The sequence below is a fragment of the Pelophylax lessonae genome, assembly GCF_965119305.1.
Source record: "Pelophylax lessonae genome assembly, chromosome: 2".
Taxonomy (NCBI): Eukaryota; Metazoa; Chordata; class Amphibia; order Anura; family Ranidae; genus Pelophylax; species Pelophylax lessonae.
In genome coordinates this window covers 174,209,929-174,232,960 of record NC_138769.1, presented here as the reverse complement: position 1 = coordinate 174,232,960, position 23,032 = coordinate 174,209,929, and the positions used below count along the sequence as shown (strand labels likewise).

At 44.4% G+C, this 23,032-nt stretch overlaps 1 protein-coding gene across 1 annotated transcript in view; it reads right to left on the bottom strand.

Moving 5' to 3' along the window:
- Positions 1–23,032, bottom strand: part of MAP3K15 (mitogen-activated protein kinase kinase kinase 15) — a 311,475-nt gene that overhangs the window by 178,338 nt on the left and 110,105 nt on the right. Inside the window, exon 4 of the mRNA XM_082244591.1 lies at positions 11,900–12,093. Coding sequence (XP_082100717.1) covers positions 11,900–12,093 — 194 coding nt within the window. The remainder of the gene's footprint in view (positions 1–11,899; positions 12,094–23,032) is intronic.

Genomic DNA, 23,032 nt, shown 5'->3' with positions numbered 1-23,032 from the left:
TGAATGTGTTGCTTTGTGCTGCATGGGCAATATTTTGCATTTATCTGGACAATTAGGTGACTACAGATGCACTGGGTCAAATGCAAAATGTATTCCTTCAACCCAAAAACAGACATCTGTTACAGTAGGTAAACTTCATAGACACTGAAAGTTATTTTCATGTATCTGTATGACTTGCAGATGCCTTGTAAGCAACAACCCTGAAGTAAAGCATACAGTTTTATAAAACGGGGTTTATTTATTAATCAAAAACTGTAATTAAAGGAAACATGTAGGCTGCCTTAATGGAATTATAAAAATGCCAGCTGCCATGTTGATCTAGTGGCCACCACTTTCCACGAGTTACTGCCTCAGAGCAAAGCTGATGTTACAGAGGTGAGATATGATACTGTCTATCTTGGTATGTATGCTTCTTATAGGTCAGTGAGTCAAAAACTACTGAAGCTACTGGGCAGGCCTGACTGCCAGGGAACAAAAGGTCATCAATGACAGCCTTGGTATATCACTCAGAACAGGTATTCTAAATGCTTAGAAATCCCAAAAGATACTAATTTCACACTCAGACATCAAAACCCTTCCTGAAAAGCAGCTTGCACAATATCTTCATAGTTTCAGAGATGGTAAGGTTGAATAAAGACACCAGTCCATCTATTTCAACATGTATGTGTGTGTGTTTGTGTTTATTTATGTCTCTATCACTTCCCACATCCCTGTAAATTATGTTCAATAAGATGCCCATCTAATAGTTTTTAAAATTAGCAACACATCCTGCTGAAACCACCAATTGTGGAAGGGAGTTCCACATCCCTACCGCTCTAACAGTAAAGAACTACATACGCCGTTTTAAGTTAAACCGCTTCTCATCCAAATTCATTGAGTGGCCAGGTGTCTTCTTGAATGACCTGGAACTGAATAGTTTCCTCCCAATGTTGGAATCACCTTTAAGATATTTGTAAATCACTATCATATTCCCTCTTAAGCGCCTCTTCTCCAGGGAGAATACATTTAATGTTTGTAATAGTTCCTCATAACTGAGGTCCTCCAGCCCACCTATTAGTTTTGTTGCCCTTCTCTGGTCTGTCTCCAGTTCCAGCATATCCTTCCTGAGGACTGGTGACCAGAACTGGACAGCATACTCAAGATGTGGCCACACCAGAGTTTTGTAAAGTGGTAGAATTATAGTTTTTTTTCTTGAGTAAAAACCCTTTTTAATGCATGCTAATATTCTCCTGGGCTTGCTTGCTGCTGCTTGGCATTGCATGCTATTGCTGAGCCTGTCATCAACTAGGACCCCCAGATCCTTGTTCATCCTCAATTTTCCCAGTGCTTGATATAAAATACAATACAGACTAAATCAAAAGTGCTACTCTAATCTTTTAAAAGAAGGCCAAAGCTTTTTTGGCCATATTTCTCCTATGGATCACAGGAGTGCTGTTCGTCCTGCACTCCTGTGACCCGTTCTCAGCTGACAGTGGATTTTAGCCCCTCACCTCACTCAGTCAGTCCAGGCTCAGGAAAGATCCTGACCATATGGTTGAGATCCACCCAGATGCCTGGACTGGCACCTGGCTAAGCCTCTCAGCGATCTGCTGTGAGCCAGAGCCAGCCCCTCCCACCCCCTCCACAGTTCAGCACTCCAGTGAGAACTGGAGAGCAGAGAGCTGCTGACTGACAGTTACGGCTCTTTGCTCAGAGTGGAGGGAGAGAAAACGGAATTTTTGTAAAATCTTACCTGTAAAATTCCTTTCTCTGAGTCCTCCGACAGTCGCCGCCATCTTCATATTCGTCACAATGGGGTATTAGACTTTGCTCCGTAGGAGTAGCTAGGCAACAGAATATGTCAATATTAAAGCTTTTAACATATCCCCACCCCAGGGGGTGGTCCCCTCAGTCTATACCCTCCTGCTTCCTGTTTCCTGATTCAGTTTCAGTGGAATAGCAGTAGAGTACCTAAACCCCAAAAGAGGGGCGGGGGCGGCGACTGTCGGAGGACTCAGAGAAAGGAATTTTACAGGTAAGATTTTACAAAAATTCCGTTTTCTCTTACGTCCTCCGACAGTCGCCGCCATCTTCATATTCGTCACAATGGGGACGTCCCAAGCAGTGCAAACATGAGGGGTGGGAAACGCAGCCGCGCCTAAAGGCAACGCAGTCTCCACATCAAGAAAGTAACCTTACCAAAGGAAGGAAACCAGTTGGGCAACACGAGAAAAAATTTGCTCAACGGGAGCAATAACCCAGGAAAAAAACAAATAACCCAGGGATACAAAGAAATCCCAAACAGCCCAAAGGACCAAAACCAGGGACCCTAAGGGACCGCTGCACTAAGAACCTTGCGGCCAAAGGAAGCATCTGCCGATGCTTGAACATCCACTCTGTGGAACAGAGTGAAGGTGTGCACGGTCGACCAAGTCGCCGCCCTACACACCTGGGCCACAGAAGCCCCATGACGACAGGCCCAAGACGTACTCAGAGATCTGGTAGAGTGCGCCCTCATAGGCATAAGGGAAACTTTTCCCCGCAAAGCATAGGCCTGTCCAACGGCCTGTCTGAACCAATTGGCGACGGCAGAAGCCGACGCCGCCACGCCCTTCCGAGGACCCCCGGAAGGACAAACAAAGAATCAGACTTGTGAAAAGATTCAGACGATTTTAGGTAAGCCCTAATCGCCATGAACAGCATCCAAGGAGTGCAACACCACCTCCTCCGAATGTTTAGACTTCGCGCAAGGCGAAGGCAAGACAATGTCCTCATTGAGGTGAAATTCCGAAACCCTCTTCGGAAAAAAAGAAGGGTTAGGTCGCAAGACCACCTTAACCAAGTGATTGACCAGATACGGACAATGGCAGGACAGGCTGCCAGCTCCGACACTCTGCGAGCCGAATTGATCGCCACCAAAAAAGGTGACCTTCTAGGACAACATAGACAACGAGATCTACCCGATCCGTTCAAAAAAGAACCATGTCGTAACACGGACAGAACAAGATTCCAGTCCCAAGGAGGCAGAGGCACCCTCCTAGGAGGGACCAGATGCCCCCGAACAAAAGTGCCAATCAAGGAGATAGATGCCATAGGACGTTGAAAAAAGAACGGCCATCGCAGACACCTGACCCTTGATCAAAGCCAGCGCCAAACGCTGTCAACACCCTTTCGAAGGAAGGACAACACCCCAGACACCGACCACGGGCGAGGTGAAGACCCCCTGAACTCACACCAGGCAAAATAGGCCTCCGAAATACGGTAAAAGACCTACCCCGAGGAAAAAATTCCTCGCGTCGATCAGAGTGTGAATGACCTCAGGGGAGAGACCCCTATCCCTCAGGGCCTCGGTTTTAACAGCCAGGCCGGCAAAGCCAGCGACTGCAAGGCAGGACGAAATATCAGCCCTTGAGACCGGAGATCTTCCCGAAGAGGCAGACGCCACGGGGCGTCGACCGCCAAATGCACGAGGTCTGCGTACCAGGACCGGCGAGGCCAGTCCGGTGTCACAAGAATCACCGTGTTTTGGTTCCGAGACCAACCTGCGAAGGAACCTGGGCAGCAATTGAAACGGTGAAAACGCATACATCAGTCGGTACTGATGCCAAGGAGCTACCAACGCGTCTGACGCGTCTGCCCGAGGATCGCGTGGCCTTGCCACGAACCTGTACACCTTGCTGTACAGACGAGACGCGAACAGGTCCACCTCCGGAAGACCCCACGTTGCGCACAACATCTGGAGAACCCCCGGACGGAGGGGCCATTCCCCCTGGTCCAGGGACTGGCGGCATCAGATAATCCGCCCGCCAGTTCTCCAACCCCTGGAATGTGAACCGCCGATATCGCCGGGACATACGTCTCGGCCCAAGACAGAATGTCGGCCACTTTTCCGAGCCACCCGGGCCCTCTTGGTGTCCCCTTGGCGAATGACGTAAGCCACCGCCGTGGCAATGTCCGTCTGCACCCGAACCGGACAGCCCTGCAGCCTGTCCGGCCAACGTTGAAGGCAGAGAATCATCGCACGCAATTCCAGAACGCTGACCGGAAGGGAGGATTCCCCCTCCGACCAAGTTCCCTGGGCGGACAGAACGCCCAGAACACCACCCCAGCCCGACAGGCTGGCATCCGTGGTGACCACCGTCCATGAGAGAGGATGAAAAGACTTGCCCCCTGACACCGGCGGGGACAGGAGCCACCACAGAAGAAACCTTGCCTTGTGGGATTAGGGCAAGAGCGTGCTCTTACCACCCGTGATCCCCCTAATTAACGTATCTAGGGACTCACCAAAAAAAAAGGCGAGAACCATCATAGGGCAGATTAGCCAAGGTCTTACGCGAAAATTGGTCTACCGACCAACACTTCAACCAAACCAAAACGGCGAGACAATACCGCCACACCATGCACACGTGCAGCCAACGGAACCATATCCAGGTCCGCATCACACAAATACATGACACCCTGGTGGATTTGATCCACCATATCCAAAGTCGCCTGGAGGGCAGAATCAGCCACCAGGACGCGATTAAGCACCTGCGTCCAGCTCGCGACAGCCTGGGCCGCCATAAGTGAAGCAAATAAAGCTTTCAGCATAGAACCCATAATAGAATAGGCATGACGGGCAAGGGACTCCGTCCGTTTGTCCGTGGCATCCCGGAACACCGGGATATCCTCAGCAGGAATCGCAGTGGGCTTATTCAGAACCGCTATCGCGTGATCCACCGGAGGTGGGACACACCAACGCCCATCAGTAGTGGGCGCAAAAGGATAGCGCAGCTTAAACCTACTTGGTATAGCAAAAAGGCTTGCGTATATTACGCCAATGTTCCTTTACAGCGCATTGAAAATCATCAGTGCAGGGAAATACCTGCGTTGTTTCGCGTCTTTTCTGCGTCCCACAAGCCGCCAAGGCAGCAGGAGGACAAGGTTCATCCTGTAAACGCAGTGTTTGCTTGATAGAAGCAACCAATTCATCCATGAGTGCAAGCTCTTCAGACGAGCCAGGGGGAGAAATATCAACCCCCTCAACCTCAGCCTCCATTTCTGACCCTACAAGGTCCAGGGAGGAACGGGACCCCGACAAGGGGACCCCAGCAACAGCAGCCCCATCACCAACACCCTCTGAATCAGAGGAAATTGAAAACTCTGGGCCTTTTTGAGGATTGAGCAGCCATCAGCAATTGCACCTGAGTCGCAAGGCTAGCCACAAACGCAGCCAAATCCCCCCCCCGAGGGGGAAAAACCGCAGTCCCCTGGCTTCCCACCAATGTGACAGGAAATTTGCTTTCCTGAGAATCCATGCCCCAAAATGAGTAAAATAAAATGGGTGACCGCCCCTTTAAATGAGGCGCTGCGAACGTAGCCCACCGCCACACAAGCACACCCACACCAGGGACCCCCACAGGGAGAAGTTATACTCAGGCAAGGATACAGAGAATAGAGGGAAAAAACCTGTAGAGACCGCTGCTGCTGCTGGCCAGATCGGTGCTCCTGTAGAAAAGGAATTGCTGATATTCAGGGCGCTCCATTAAAGCCTATGGGAGGCTACAAGAAAATGGCCGCCATGCATGTGTACCATGCGGCCGGAGCGAGTACAGCCAAAATGGTGCCGTTTGGCGCCAAAACCGCCGCTCCCCCACCTCATGAAGGTGGAATAAAAATACACCACATAGTTATAAAGAACATGGTGGACCGCCGCAGCGGCGCTGTAATGTGCCCCAAACATGATAGCATCAAGTTCCACAGCACACAGCCGTTCACACACTCAGACTGACACAGAAGTGCAGCACAGCCCCCCCTCCTTGCAGCCCACAGCATGCAGTGTGAGAGATAGGGAAACATCAATAGTGTGAACACAGGGCAAGGTAACACAGTCCCAGACTGACACCCCCCAGACAGACAGGTCCCCACATGAATACACTTACCTCTTACATGGCATGGGGGACCCGCACAGGCGAACAAGCCGCTGTACATGAGACAGGGAGAGTCGCATCCAGGACGCAGCAGAAGGTGGGTTGAGAAACCGCACAGCGTCCAGTGAGGTAGCCACCTCACCCAAGCATCCCTGCACGGAACAGGGATGGGTCGTTCAGAAAACTCAGGAGCGGTACCTGACTGAACGCTCGATGGCGGGCTGAGAAGCCACTGACCCACAACCTGCGACCAGGGGAGTCAGCCCGAGACGCAGCCCGCATTATCCTCTTCATCCGAAGATCTAACTATTGCTGGTAAAAATAACAGCTAAATAAAGAAAGAGAGAAAAAACTCAAATAAAATCAAAAAAGAGAGAAGGCTGAGACAAAATGCCCCAGCATAGAGACATCCAGCTACTCCTGACAAGCTAGACATTGAAACTGAAGCAGGAAACAGGAAGCAGGAGGGTATAGACTGAAGGGACCACCCCCTGGGGTGGGGATATGTTAAAAGCTTTAATATTGACATATTCTGTTGCCTAGCTACTCCTACGGAGCAAAGTCTAATACCCCATTGTGACGAATATGAAGATGGCGGCGACTGTCGGAGGACGTAAGAGAAATGAGCGGTCAGCTGTGTTTGATCACTTAGTTCTCACTGCAGACCCGGGTGGGGACAGATGTAGCATCGATCAGAGATGCTTAAGACCTAGATGACCACTTGTTTGGGCATCAACCCCATTCTGCTCTCTTGCTATTTATTGTAGTCTTTCTTTGGTGTGAGAAGTTTATTCTGTCAGCCATGTGTCCCTCCTATGCAATCCTAATTGATTAATTGGCAATACCTCCACCCAACTCAGTATAAATGTAAGCCCTTTCTAGGGGATGCATAGGCAGGGGGTTGCACAGGCGGGGATTGCATTGGCAACTATCATCTTGGATAAAGTATTAATATTGGATTAAGTATTACACTTTGGCTCAGCACTTCAGCGAATGCACAAAGCATACAACTGCAAGCCAACAGACAGACTACAGGTGACCTGAGTCTCTATATAACTTTTCCATCTCACATTCAGTCTACTTCTCAATCTTACCACCCTGTATTATGCAATCCCTAATTCGACTTCTCATGTTTGCATCCTCTCTCCCAAAACTTTCTCTCCTTTACCCCTCTTCTCCACCCCACAGCTTGTATATATCACCCTCACTCCTATCCTCACCTTTATACTGCACTCATTAACTCCTGCTGATTCTGAACCCACACACCAATAAAACCTACAGGACACTGAGATGTGTCCCCCCCTCATAAATCATACTCCCATATCACCTCCCTCACCGCTCTGCTTCTCCTAACCTCTGGAGATATTTCCCCAAATCCTGGACCCCCATCATTTACCTTTGGCAAACATACCCGTCACCCCCTATCCTCTGACACCAGCCGAAATCCACACAATATGGTTTCTATTCCTCTTCTGCCTAGAGCCAACCTCCCCTTCTCCTGCGCCCTCTGGAATGCCCGCTCTGTTTGCAACAAACTCACCTCTGTCCATGATCTATTTATCACAAACTCCTTCAACCTGCTTGCAATTACTGAGACCTGGCTTTAAGAATCTGACTCTCCTTCTCCTGCTGCCCTCTCCCATGGTGGCCTCCTGTGGACTCACTCTCCCAGGCCTAGTGGATGGAAAGGAGGTGGGGTTGGAATTCTGCTTTCCCCTCAAAGCACTTTTCAGGTTCTTCATCCACCCCCTTCTCTGTCTCTCTCCTCATTTGAAGCTCACTGTATTCGTCTATTTTCTCCAGTTTCGTTGAGAAATGCTGTGATCTATCGGCCTCCTGGACCGGTATCAGGCTTCCTTGATGACTACTCTGCCTGGCTACCCTACTTTCTCTCTTCTGAAATTCCCACAATCATTCTTGGAGACTTCAACATCCATGTTAATCTTAACACTCCTGCTACTTCTAAACTTTTGAGCTTAACATCTTAACATCCTCTTCTGACCTAAAACAATGGACACATGCTTCTACACACTCTAATGGAAACAACCTTGACCTCATGTTCTCCTACCTATGCATCCCTCACAACCTCTCCAACATTCCATTCCCTCTCTCTGATCACCACCTCATTAGTTTCAGTCTTTCCTTGTCTTCCACCTTACCTTCCAACTACCGAACAATTAGCTGTAGAAACCTTCGCCATCTTAACCCTTCACTTCTTTTTTCTGCTACAGATTGTCTCTTCAATACAATCTCATCCCTTTCCTGCCCCAACATGGCCACTTCTGTCTACAATAGTTCACTGTCATCTACACTGGATGCTTTGGCCCCCTCACTACACACAGAATCAGGCCCCGACCGCTACAACCCTGGCAGACAGACAATACCAGAAGCCTCAAAAAACGTAGTCGCGCTCTTGAGTGTCTGTGGCGTAAGACTAAGTCACAGCATGATTTCAGCCAATATAAATCTGCCCTCCAAAAATACAGTTCCTGCCTCTACACTGCCAAACAGACCTACTTTATAACTCTCATTAACACCCTCTCACACAGTCCCCGTAAACTCTTTTCTACCTTCAATGCTCTATTTCGTCCTCCATTGCTTCCACCCACTAACTTACTCACTGCCCAAGAGATTGCCAATCACTTCAAAAATAAGATTGATACAATTCGTGAAGAGATCTTTACACTACAGATATCTCCATCACCTTACACACCTTGTCTCCCTGCACAATCAATACTTCCCTTGTTTAACCCAACTACTGTAGAGGAAGTCACTAAAAATTTTTCTAATGCCCACCTAACTTCCTGCCCCCTGGACCCCACCAATCTTAATAACTTAAGACCCATCTCCTTACTCCCTTTTTTTTCCAAACTCCTTGAACGTTTAGTCTACAACCGCCTGAGCAAGCACCTCATTGAGAATAACCTCCTTGATCCCCTTCAGTCTGGATTTCGCCAGCAACACTCCAACAGAAACTTCTCTCCTAAAACTTACAAATGACTTACTAACAGCTAAAACCAATGGTCACTACTCAATACTCTTACTCTTGGACCTCTCTGCTGCCTTTGATACTGTTGACCACCCCCTCCTTCTCAAAAAACTCAGTTTGCTCGGTCTCCGTGGCTGTGCTCTCTATTGGTTAGAATCTTACCTATCTCACCGCACCTTCAGTGTCACTTACAATTCCACTTACTCCCCTGCAACTCCTCTTACTGTTGGGGTCCCCCAAGGTTCTGTCCTTGGACCGCTACTATTCTCAATCTATACCTCCTCCCTGGGTCAGCTAATAGCCTCCCATGGCTTCCACTACCATTTCTATGCTGATGACACCCAAATCTACCTCTCTACCCCTCAGCTCACCCCATCAGTCTCCTCCCTCATTCACTGATCTACTAACAGACATATCAGCCAGGATGTCTCACCACTTCCTCAAACTGAATCTATCTAAAACCGAGCTCATAATATTTCCTCCTCCACAAGCCCCTCTCCCGGAATTCTCTGTCAAGATTAATGGAACAACTATCAGTCCTTCCACACATGCCAGGGTGCTAGGGTTAACCCTGGACTCTGCACTGTCCTTTCAGGCCTACATCCAATCCCTGTCCAAATCATGCCGCCTTAACCTCCGCAACATCGCTAGAATACGGCCCTTTTTAACCAATGACACCACCAAGCTTTTAATTCACGCCCTGGTTATCTCTCGCCTCGACTATTGCAACTCCCTGCTCATTGGATTACCCTAACATAGATTATCCCCCCTTCAATCCATAATGAATGCTGCTGTAAGGCTTATCCACCTTACCAACCGTTCAGTGTCCTCCAACCCTCTCTGCTAATCCCTTCATTGGCTTCCACTTATAAAATTCAAAGTGCTAACAATAGTTTACAAAGCCATCAACAACTCTGCCCCCAGCTACATCACTAACCCGATCTCAAAATATCAACCAAGCCGCTCTCTTCAGTCCTCCCAAGACCTCATGCTCTCTAGCTCCCTTGTCACCTTTTTCCTTGCTCGCCTCCAGGATTTCTCCAGAGCTTCTCTCATTCTTTGTAACTCTCTACCCCAATCTGTCCGACTGTCCCCTAATCTATCCATCTTTAGCCGATCCCTGAAAACCCTTCTCTTTAAAGAACCCTACCCGGCTACTAACTAATAACACTGTTTCAGTTGCTCCATCAGCTCATCCCCCACAGCTATTGCCTTTTGTATCAATTGACCCTCCCTTTTAGATTGTAAGCTCTAATGAGCAGGGCCCTCTGATTCCTTTTGTTCCAAATTGTATTGTAACTGTAATGTCTGCCTTCATTTTGTTAAGCGCTGCGCAAACTGTTGGCGCTATATAAATCCTGTATAATAATAATAATAATCTGGTAAGAGTTCACTTTTGTCACAAAGGTGGTGTAAAGGTCAGGTAGCTGTCATTGTGAAGCTTCTTCTGTGAATTGTCCTTTGCACTTTGACTTAGGATGTTTGGAAGAATTTTATTTACACCTTTGTAATAAAACAGGATTGGGACATTTCTTTTTAATATGTTTCTTAACCACCTAGGCGTAATCCCGAGCGTGACTCGGGGTGGATTTTTCATTGCAGGATCGGTAACCCCGAGTCACGCTCGGGGTGGATGTGCAGAGAGCGCAGCGGTGTTCTCTTACCTTGTCCTGGCGATCCAGCGATGATCTCTCATCTTGCTGAGATCGCCAGCCGAGAGTCCCGCCGCTCCTCCGTCCTCCGTCGGTGTGATCACTTCCTAGTTTCATTCCCTGCAGCAGCAATGCTGCATGGGAGCGGAACTAGGGAGGGAAATTAAAAAAAAAAAAAAAAACGTTGCACAAAACACATTTTATATTATATATATATATATATATATATATGTATACATATACATATATATATATATATATATATATATATATATATATATATATACACACACACACCGGTATATATACATATATATATATATATATATATATATATATATATATATATATATATATATATATATATATACATATACATATATATATATATATATGCACACACACACATGTATATATATAAAGTTATATTATTGATTCAATTATAATTCATGCGTTATATATATATATATATGTGTATATATATATATATATATATATATATATACATACACACACACACATATATCTATATATAATATATAATGCATGAATTATAATCTAATCAATAATATAATTTTATTATATATATTATATATTAAATAATAAAATAATATTATTGATTCGATTATAATTCACGAGTTTGTTTCAAATTTATCACATCTGGGATGTCTACTAGACTCTTGTTTTGGTCAGGTTTAAGTCAGTAATTACTAAGAATTGTAGGCCTATAATACATAACGCCAAATTTCCATGAAAACAATTGTACCGCTTTTGGTACAGAATTCCTGACATAATCATACCGCCAGGAAGGTTAAAGGGATTGCATGTTGTCTTTGGAATACTTGCACTTGCACTTTGAAAGGGTTAAGGAAATTGAATAAAACAGTGTGATATCATTTTCTTTTTCGATGCTCATTGTTTAGAGCATAACTTATAGGATTAGTGCAGCACATTTTATTTTATTCTGTATAGTTAGATTTAGAAGAATCCATTTAAGCTGCTATCATTGTTTATACTTGAATTAAAAGTACTTGAGTTAAGAGACACTCAAGTTTTTAGAGACTTCTCAGGTGAACGGTGGGGAATGGAAACTGCTGCATATAGACAAAGTCATTCGCTTTCTCAAACTCAGTTCTAGTCACTTACGATATCTGTTCCTCATTCCATAATTCTTGAATACTATAAAGGCATTGCTTGGGCTCAGGAAAGGATGTGATTAGCTGACAGGTCATTGTTTGTAAAAATGTATACTTCATGTAAGATACTATCATTTTGAATTATTTTTATCATGCCTTCCTTTTAAGTGGCTGTGCATGAATGACCAATTTATGGAGAGAAATACTATTTTCTGGAATGAACATTATACTTACCATGAAGTAACATGTATGTCTTTCAGCAGACTAATAAATTTGTCAATCAGAGGCGCGCATAATGGTCCTAAAAGGTTGTCCCAGTTTGGTTGCATGTACTCTGAGGCTCTCCGCTGGGCATCACTCTCACAGCAAAAGTAGTCTCCGCAGGGTGTCACAATGTATGAAATGAAGTAATAGTTACCGCTAGAGGCCTAAAAGTGGAAACAAGGTATAAATAAGATAGTATTGCACACACTATATATAATATTATATACACACTATATATATATATATATATATATATATATACACATACACACACACACACACACTATTTTGTCTATCAAACGTATTGGGACGCCTGCCTTTACACACACATGAACTTTAATGGCACCCCAGTCTTAGGCCGTAGGGGTCAATACTGAGTTAGCCCACCCATTGCAGCTATAACTGCTTCAAATCATCTGGGAATACTGTCCACAAGGTTTAGGAGTGTGCCTGGCTCGCAGTCTTTAATCCATCCCAAAGGTGTTCAGGTTGAGGGCAGGACTCTGTGCAGGCAAGTCAAACTACTCCACCCCAAACTCGCTCATTCATAAAAATAAAAAAAAATACAATAACCTTCTGACTACTCTGGTGGAAATTATGCACTAGTATATATTTTTTTAAAAGCTATATTCGCTCGTATTAGTGTTTTAAAGTAAGAGCAAATGATAAACTTGGAATTTAGGGTCCATCTTAAGGGAGAGCAAGAATGCCCCAAGGGGCACTGCAAGGCCTAAATCCTTGTTTATGTCTAGAGCACTGCAAAAAGCAGTTTTACCCACCCAAACCACCCCAGCAGGCAATTCTCTCCTCTCCTCTAGGAATAGTGCCCCAAGGCCTGGATAAAGGCAAGCAAAGGGCAGCATCCGGCCCCAGGCCACAGTTTGTAGACCACTGATATAAAATAAACAAATCCAGTCACATCAGACCTTTTTAATGCCTAAGCTCAGCCACATGCCCACTCAATGGAGTCATAGACAGCATTAAGTACTTGACAGAGCTTCTACCTCTATATATTTGACCTATTAGCTGATTTATGGTGAGAGCTCCAAAAGGACGCAAAATTCCCTTCACCGGAAAAACTGCAAATGTACATCATAATCTTCTTAAAACACTTACATCACAAATAATTTTGATACAATAGGTAGAGCCATAAAAAAAATTGTTCCATGTTATTCTGTTTCGTTGCTGTCCTGCTCTAAAGAAAACAATGCCATACTTCTGAATTGTGAAGGGCAACCATTTGAACATCGGGAGAACACCCCTACAACCAGTACAATTTCCTGCAATACAGCTTCCCCGATACAGAAAAAAAAGTTAACGAGTGATAATAGCCCCCAAATTTATGCAATTTTCATTAGGACAGTGGCCCACTTTTGACAAAACAATATATGCACCATACATGAAATGTGCTCTTCAACAAGTTTCATTCATTAAATAAATGACAGAAACAAGAGGCGAAACAGAAACCTAGATCATGAGAAGTGTGGTTTCTCTGGTTACCTTCTTCAGTCCAATTAATCATATAACAGCATCTTATGTAACCCATTTCAAAACACCCTTTGCTAGATTGCTTAATCACAGACAGAGGTCATACTTTGCTAGTACTCTGAAGAGTACTAGAGCAGGATAATGCTATTTATAGAGTCCTTCACTAAAAATAAACTTTTCAAAGAAATTGTAGTTTTCCCTAGAGAAAATACCTCCAACAATTCTGTAACAGCATAAGGTAAAGTTTAACTCTACACTTAGGTAAAGTATGACTTGTTTACATATGGGCTAGTCTAATTAATTTTACATAACATTCTTTTCCAGCTATACAAATTTTTAAAGTTATAAAAAAAAAATGTGTTCTGCATGCTGTGATGAAAGGCTAGAATAGCTTTCAGGTTTTTGTTGCCGTCTGTTACTCCAGTGTTGAAATTTTCCCTCATTTCCTGTCCTAGTGACACAGGAGAAGGTAAAGACATGCTTTTAACTCTTCCCAGGCAGAAATGAACATCTATTCCTGCCTGTGTTCCATTTGCAGGGATTCTGCTCAACGCCTTTCCAAGTCCCACAAAAGGAAATTAAGAAAAAATGATCAAAAAAGGACATAAGCAGCAAAACAAAAAAAAACTAAAATTATAACCCTTCCACAATTTATTCAAAACATATTTTGGCTAAAGCCCCATTTTAAAACAAACACAGGCAGTCCTTTATTTGTGAATCCCATTCAATATTTCTTAAAGTGGTTGTAAACCCCTTACATATACCTAGTAAAGTGACTGGCCTCAGAGATTAAACAAAGCCTGCTACATAACTTGTACCTTTTTATCTGCAGTCTTCCCTTCTCTATATCCACACAAAGTCCAGAATATATAAGATTGTCTGAACTATCAGAACAAAAGGGGGTGGAGAGCTGTTGCTGCACTCTGCAGAGCTCAGCGAGGATAGCTCTGAGAGCTGATTGGAGGGAAGAGATACACCACCCTTCACACAGCACACAGGAACAGAGCTGAGGCTGTCAGTGTGCTAGGAGTCCCTCCCCTGTCACCATTTTTCTCTAGGGGTCAGGAAAACTTTTGAGAACTGATTCACGCTGATAGCAGAGAAATGAAGCAGCAGACAGAAATGACACTCTTACTTAAGATAAGTACACACTATAGAAGGATATGCTTTGTTCAAATTTTATGTCTGTGGTTTACAACCACTTTAGTTTTAAATCAAGACAACTTTTACAGGCTACAATTATTTCTCTAGGTTTTACCTTTGCTTCCCGACACACGTTTGTCTGCTTGTTGATGTGTAATCACCTGCTCCACCATGCGTTTATACATGTGAGATCAACTATTGCAACTGCAGAGAGGAGACATTGCATTTTTTTCTTGTTTTTGCAGAGCAGGGAAGCGAAAGTATTCACCCCCCTTAAACTTTGCAACCTTTTGCCACATTTCAGGCTTCAAACATAAAGATATAAAACTGTAATTTTTTGTGAAGAATCAACAACAAGTGGGACACAAACATGAAGTGGAACGAAATTTATTGGATGTTTCAAACTTTTTTAACAAATAAAAAACTGAAAAATTGGGCGTGCAAAATTATTCAGCCCCCTTAAGTTCTAACTTTGTAGCGCTACCTTTTGCTGCGATTACAGCTGTAAGTCGCTTGGGGTATGTCTCTATCAGTTTTGCACATCGAGACTGAAATTTTTGCCCATTCCTCCTTGCAAAACAGCTCGAGCTCAGTGAGGTTGGATGGAGAGCGTTTCTGAACAGCAGTTTTCAGTTCTTTCCACAGATTCTTGATTGGATTCAGGTCTGGACTTTGACTTGGCCATTCTAACACCTGGATATGTTTATTTGTGAACCATTCCATTGTAGATTTTGCTTTATGTTTTGGATCATTGTCTTGTTGGAAGACAAATCTCCATTCCAGTCTCAGGTCTTTTGCAGACTCCATCAGGTTTTCTTCCAGAATGGTCCTGTATTTGGCTCCATCCATCTTCCCATCAATTTTAACCATCTTCCCTGTCCCTGCTGAAGAAAAGCAGGCCCAAACCATGATGCTGTCACCACCATGTTTGACAGTGGGGATGGTGTGTTCAGGGTGATGAGCTGTGTTGCTTTTACGTCAAACATAACATTTTGCATTGTTGCCAAAAAGTTAGATTTTGGTTTCATCTGACCAGAGCACCTTCTTCCACATGTTTGGTTTGTCTCCCAGATGGCTTGTGGCAAACTTTAAACGACACTTTTTATGGATATCTTTAAGAAATGTCTTTCTTCTTGCCACTCTTCCATAAATGCCAGATTTGTGCAGTATACGGCTGATTGTTGTCCTATGGAGCTGTAGATCTCTGCAGTTCATCCAGAGTGATCATGGGCCTCTTGGCTGCATCTCTGATCAGTCTTCTCCTTGTATGAGCTGAAAGTTTAGAGGGACGGCAAGGTCTTCGTAGATTTGCAGTGGTCTGATACTCCTTCCATTTCAATATTATCGCTTGCACAGTGGGGGATGCCGAGGATTTAATGTGGGGGATGCCGAGGATTGCAGTGATGGGGGGGCTGAGGACTAGAAATGTGGGGAGAGCTGAAGACTAGGAATGTGGGAGGAGCTGAGGACTAGGAATGTGGGGGGAACTGAGGACTGGAATGTAGGGGGGCTGAGGACTGGAATGTAGGGGGGCTGAGGACTGGAATGTAGGGGGGCTGAGGACTGGAATGTGCGGGAGCTGAGAACTGGAATGTGAGGGAGCTGAGAACTGGAATGTGGGGGAGGTGAGGACTGGAATGGAATGTGGGGGGAGCTGAGGACTGAAATGTGGGGGGAGCTGAGGACTGGAATGCGGGGGGAGCTGAGGACTGGAATGTGGGGGGAGCTTAGGAGTGGAATGTGGGGGGAGCTTAGGACTGGAATGGCTTCACTAGTGGGCATAAAATTTAGTGCAAGTATTTTGGCAAACAACTTCAAATCCAAATTGAGTATGGGAAATGTGTACCCTCCTTAGGGATCACTGTAATTTGTGCAGACAGTGCTGAAGGAAAAATTAGTGACTGTCGGAGTAATCTAAATGTGGGGGGACAAGAGTGGCAAAAATTGCTTATAGCTTTTCCCGAGGCTGTACTTTGATGGCCTGGGCAGAATTGCTGTTAGAGGCAAAGTATTGATGTAAGTCTGCAGTCAAGCCACATCTGAGTCTTTTAAAATAGATTTATTAAGGTGCAAGAACCAGGGGGGGGCGGTGTTGGGGTGCCTCTAGAGTCAACGTCAGGTCAACTGGGGTGTGTTCTGAGAATGTGATATTCCCTATACCAGATTGAGTGGCAACTGAGAGATGATGGAGGTTCCAGAGTTGTACTCTGGAACCTCCTGCACACAGTCCAGCAGGCCAACCATGCTACTTTGGGCCTGACCTCTCCTGTTTCCATCCTCAGGGGGGTTTAGAACTTAGCTGCAAGGAAAGCCCTCTCTCTCCATTGGCCTGCAGCACCAGGTGAGTGATACCTACATATCTTCTGCTCTTGTCCTTGTTTACATGACCTATGTACCCAAGTACATACTATAACTCAAAAGTTCAATGAAAGCTGTATTCCTAAGGTCGCAGGCTTCTTTACCATAACGATACTCTAAAGCCCCGTACACACGTACCGATCGTCGGCCGACGGAACGTCCTACAAATGTTCGCGGCTGGTGTGTTTGTTGTTTTTCTGTTGAAAAGTGCTCTAAACTTGCCCAGGACATTTGTCTTCCGACAGAAAATGACGTCACTACGTTCCACGCACGTTCGCCGCTACAAAAGAGGAAGTGAGTGTTTGGCCGTGACCCTTCTGGGCATCTCGCGCTGATTTCGGTAGCATTTGTTTGGTTGACGACATTTCGCTATTTTCCGAGACATCGTTCGAGAATTTATTATGGCGACCGTGAATTCGTCCGTTGCTGTCGTTAGTGTTGGAGTTTTGGCTCTGAGACGACGTACGAGCAATAGGAAGAAGAAGCGGACCTCCTGGACGAAAAATTGGTTGCTTAACCGTGATCAATTTTCGCATATGTCCTTGCTGAGGGAGCTCCAGGAAAATAATCCTGATGACTTCAGGAATTATTTGAGGATGACGGATCCCATCTTTTACCGTCTTCTTGCCCTGGTGTCCCCCTATATTCTGAAGCAGGATACTTGTATGCGGCTTGCAATTACTCCTGAGCAAAGGTTAATTGCGACGTTGAGGTATCTTGCAACAGGGAGAAGCCTGCAGGATCTGAAGTTCACCACAGGCATCTCCCCCCAAGCACTTGGAGTCATCATCCCTGAGACCTGCTCTGCCATCATCAAGGTCTTGCAGAAGGACTATATCAAGGTATGTTTGATTTTTTACATTACATTACATGTATTACTAGTTTCACCCGAATTATGATGTTTTTGGATGTACAGCAATTGACACAGGCCATTATTTGTAAACTACCCTCTGTCCGCATGCACATAGTAGTAAAGATGTAGATTATCTTTAACCATTTGTAAAATTACCCACTAACCACCCCACCATTCTCTCCTATGTGTCCCTAAACGCATTGCCTGTTAACAGTATGTCGAATTTATCTAATTTTATTGCTTTCCCTCAAACAATTATTCCTTGGCCAATGTTTTAGTACCTAGTTAATGATTTATCTAAAATACATCAGTCCATCCATTCCCACCTATGATTCTGTATGTTTATGTAATGATGTTAAAACCTTCACTGACCACAAGCCCTTATTGATGTATAAATGCCCAGTTTTGCTTACCCATCCCCCACCCACATGCTAAATCTCAAAGTCAGCATATACCAAAGCTCAAGTTCAGAGGTCTTCAAACTATGGCCCACCAGTTGTTCACGAACTTCAATTTCCATCATGCCTAGTCATGTCTGTGAATGTCAGAGAATTACAAGGCCTCATGGGATGTGTAGTTCTGCAACAGCTGGATGGCCGTAGTTTGTAAATCTCAGCTCTAGCTGGTGAGTATAATGGGCCATACACACTAGAAGATTGTCAGAACAATTTATCCTTCCGATTTACCAAAACCAAATAATATGAGGTCCAACAAACACTTTCAAATCCTATGCAATCTGGTAGGCCCTTGCACTACATAGAAAAGGTATATCTGCACGAAAAAGTCTTCAGAGAATCTTCTAGTGTGTATGGCCCTTTACAATATAAGAACAATAGGAGGTTGAAAATAAATGTATGTAGATGTTACATCCCCATATCCAAACCTTTGCCTTCCTGTTGTATATTTTTTTAGCAAGTTGCATAAGGATTTAACAGACAACTGTGTGTGTAATTAATAATGTGATGTGCTCAAGCACTAATTTTATTTTTTTTATTTTTTCCCCACAGTTTCCTTCAAACGCAGAGCAATGGCTGGAGATTTCTGATCAATTTCTGGAGAAGTGGAATTTTCCCAATTGTGGGGGTGCTATTGATGGGAAGCACGTCCGCATTGTCCCCCCTCCAAATTCCGGCACATTTTATTATAATTATAAAGGTTTTTTTAGTATAGTCATGCTAGCCATAGTTAATGCAAACTATGAGTTTATTTTTTTGGATATTGGCAAAAATGGCCGCAATTCGGATGGGGGAGTTATTGATCAGACGGAGTTCGCTCGTCGTCTAAAGAACGGCACTCTGAACCTGCCATCCAGGGAGCAAACTGTTGAGGGTATGAGCTTTGTGTTTATCGCAGATGAGGCTTTTGCGCTTGGGGAGCATCTCATGAAGCCCTACCCTCAGAGGAACCTCACCCCAGACCAAAGGATTTACAACTACCGGTTGTCCAGAGCTCGCAGAGTTGTGGAGAATGCTTTCGGGATAATGGCCAACCGGTTCCGGATATTCCTGACGTCCATAAACCTGGCACTGTACAAAGTGGATAATGTGGTCTTGTGTTGCTGCATTTTGCACAACTTCCTACGCAGGAATGCACAAAATTATGTATTGCAGCAACTGGATACTGACCCTGCTATGCCAGGTACAAGTGGAGAGGCCCAACCTTCTAACCAAGTGGAGTCCATGCCGTCAATGGAAGTTGGACGGTCAGCATTGGCATCACACAGGGCCCGTCAGATCCGCCAGGAATATCTGGACTATTTCGTGGGGAGAGGAGCTGTGTCCTGGCAGCAATCACTGTCACAAACACATTAATCTTGTTAAAGATTGGACACACAAGATAAATGTCAGAGATATATTATTTTTCAACACATTAAACAAAAATTGCAATGATTCTGTATTGTGGATTATAATCATTTGGGCACATATGCCAAACACAATTATTTGGGTTAATCATGTGTTATATATGTGTGACTTTGGAAGGGTTAATACATTCATCAGTGTGTTTCTTGACTGTAGTCTCTCACCAGCTGATCCAAAGTGATGATGGCCATGTGTTATTTTTTAGCCAGTGGTGTAAATACAAGGGCCTTCTGCACCCCACAAAATGTACACAAACCCTGTCACATTGAGAACTAGGTCACACCCAAGGTTCATCTAATGTCACCTTACATTGGTGTTCATTGTCCAGAAGTTGCCCATACTATATATTTCAGATAATACATTAGGGTATTAACAAAGTACCTACATCTGTTATGTTGTGTTCATTTATGACATCCTTCTCACTGCCCACCAATGTTAGGATATGTCAGTGTTATGTGAAACTTGATCATTGTTCATCTCAAAGTGTTGTATATATATAGGTAATGGAAAGTGAACTAGAGCAACGAACAAGCAATACACTATAGATTACACTGATCTCCCTACACTGATTGCTACTGGCAATATCAATGCCATATTGAATCCTAGGACTGCTAGTACCTTGAGTGTTGAGTCACACTTATGTGATGCGGGAAGTCTGCGACTTTGCAGCCTTCCAGCATTGCATAAGGGTGACCCGCCACTTACTTTTTCCACAGGATTGTATTCCACAAGTGTTAAGCACTGTGCGATCCAATCCAGATACATCAGAAATAAAGGGTCATGTGCGACTTGTATGCGTGTTCAGTGCGAATGTAGCCATACAAAGTGTATGTCTCAATTCACACTGCACATCTGATGGCATGTAATATCGTAGCGCACTGCTCCTTTATTACATGCGATCAGATGTTCATGCGAAAATCAGCTATACAGTTTGTATGGCTCAATTCGCACTGCACTCGCACAAAAGTCGCACATGATGTATTTATTCAGCCGCATCAGGATAGGATCGCACAGTCGTTCAAACTTGTGTGATCCGATCCTGTGTGAAATGTCAGATCGCACTGTGATATGCGTTAAAACTGGGGGTATCTTTAACATTTCATTGACACCTCCAGCAACTTGCATATGGCAGTGTCCAAAATGCTTTCATTAACATGTAAATATGTGAATAGGACAGCCATCATACATTTAGTGCTTCTTTACACAGCTTTAGACCTCGACCCCCCAACGAAAGTCTAATAAAGAATTGAACACACATTGTTGAATGTAAAAATGTTTTAGTATCAAACATTCACAGGGTTAGGGTTAGGGTTAGGGTTAGGGTTAGGGTGTTGGAAAGTGCTTTTCCCAAACTTGGGTACACTCTTTAACATCTGAGTGTCATAAAACTGGCATAAAATATTATATAAAAATGGGAACATCCCAATACAAACATTAAAAAATTTTTAAATAATTTTTTTTAAAATTTGGCAAGCATGTCCACAAAATCACGCATCTTTCCTTGCAATGCCGTTGCAGTCTCTTTTATTTGCTCGAGGTCTGAGCAGCATTGAAGAGCCTCATGGGTCAATTTGGCCAATGTGCAACTATGTAATACATGATCTGGAAAATAAAATACAACGGAGTCAATGTGAATCACCTACATGAGGTCATAATATAGAAACATTTGGTGTGCAGGTAATCTTTAAATTCCTCTCGAGTTAATACCTACCCTGTTCTTATGCTCTTTTGCCCTAGGCTCTTCATCTTCCTCCTGACCTCCTCCAATGCTGTTGCTGATGATTCTGCCGGTCTCCTGAGCTTACTATATATTCATTAGGGGTGTGAACGCATGATGACGTCATTGTGAGGGCATGGTTGTAATGTATATATATTAAGATGCAGAGACCAGAGACGGGCAGAATGCACGGCAACAGCATTGGAGGAGGACAGGAGGAAGAAGAAGAGCCTAGGGCAAAAGAGCAGACAACATAAGAGCAGAAGATTGGACAGCAGAAGACTGGAGAGGAGAAGATCCAAAGAGCAGAGTGGAGAAGACCGGATGAAGATCTTTAAGAACATTTCATAAACGTCTCCTGTCGTTATTCACATACACTTCCATTTATGTGGTTAATGTGTAGGGGTACTATGTACCCCATACCCATTCACATAGTGATTGGGGTCTGGGATCTGGGGGCCACCCTTTGTTAAAGGTTGCTTCCAAAGTCCTAGGAACCCCCTGGCCGCATGACCCCCCAAAACCACCAGACAGGGTTGTGGGGATGAGGCTCTTGTCCTCCTCTACATGGGAGTAAGGTGCTTTTGGGTGTGCGGTGCAGAGGCCCCCTGGCCCAAAGCAACAAAACCCCCCCATGTTGAGGGCATGTGTCCTGCTGTGGTCCAGGGGGTGTTTGGTCCGCTTGCTCGTTCTCTTTCCTGGCCTGACAAGCTGCATGCTTGTATAAGGGTCTGGTAGGGGTTTTGGGGGTAACCCACGCTGTCTTTTTGTTGTGGGCATACCCTCAAACTCAATACCACACACAAAAGGCCTGGTTGTGAACTTGGGGGGACACCCACGGTGGGTTGTTCAATTTTTTGGTGTAGTTCCCCCTCAAAAATCTTCACAACGCAAGTGGCCCCGCAAGTCAGAGCATCCTGATCCGACTTACGGTGCGACTTCCATTCAAATAAAGAGGCTCCCATAGGGAACTAGTGTTGTAAATTGGAGGCTAAAAATAACACTGATAAAAATCATTCTGCAAAAACCTACGTGGGCACACAACTGGCTCTCTGACACTTGGTCCTGGTTCCTCCACAGTTTCGGAACTGGCTTCCATGCTGCTTGGCAAGTTGCCAGGAGATCGGGGTTCTGACCTGGCTGGGGATGCCACATCCTGGCATGATGCAACATCTGCAATGTAAATTTGTAAGGGAATACAAGAATATAAGGTTAAACAATCATTGCAAATACACATATTTCTATGATCCCACTACACAAAAATCTGTGACTACCAACCTTCTTGTTGCTCTGGTGTCTCATCACTTGTTGGCTCCACCAGAATTATTTCCGGAATAATGTCTTCATCTACATAATACAAAACATTGGCCATATCATAAAAGTCACAAGAGGTACATTTGTTAGGACATGGTGCCCTGCTTGATAGCTCTTTTAGTAACAAATATGAAGACATGTACATGGTTATCTACGAAAAATATGGTACATTAATGTTTGACAGTGCATAGGAACCAATTACCTTTAGTGGAATCTGTGCCACCTTCTGTGCCCATGTCCTCATCTTGTTCGGCAACTGCCGATGGAGCTGCCAGACCTCTCCTCCTCCTTTCCCATAGTTTGGCACGGAGTTTACGTTTTTCTCCTATTTAAAGGTTTGAATAATAATCTGTGATTAATAGGAATGTTTG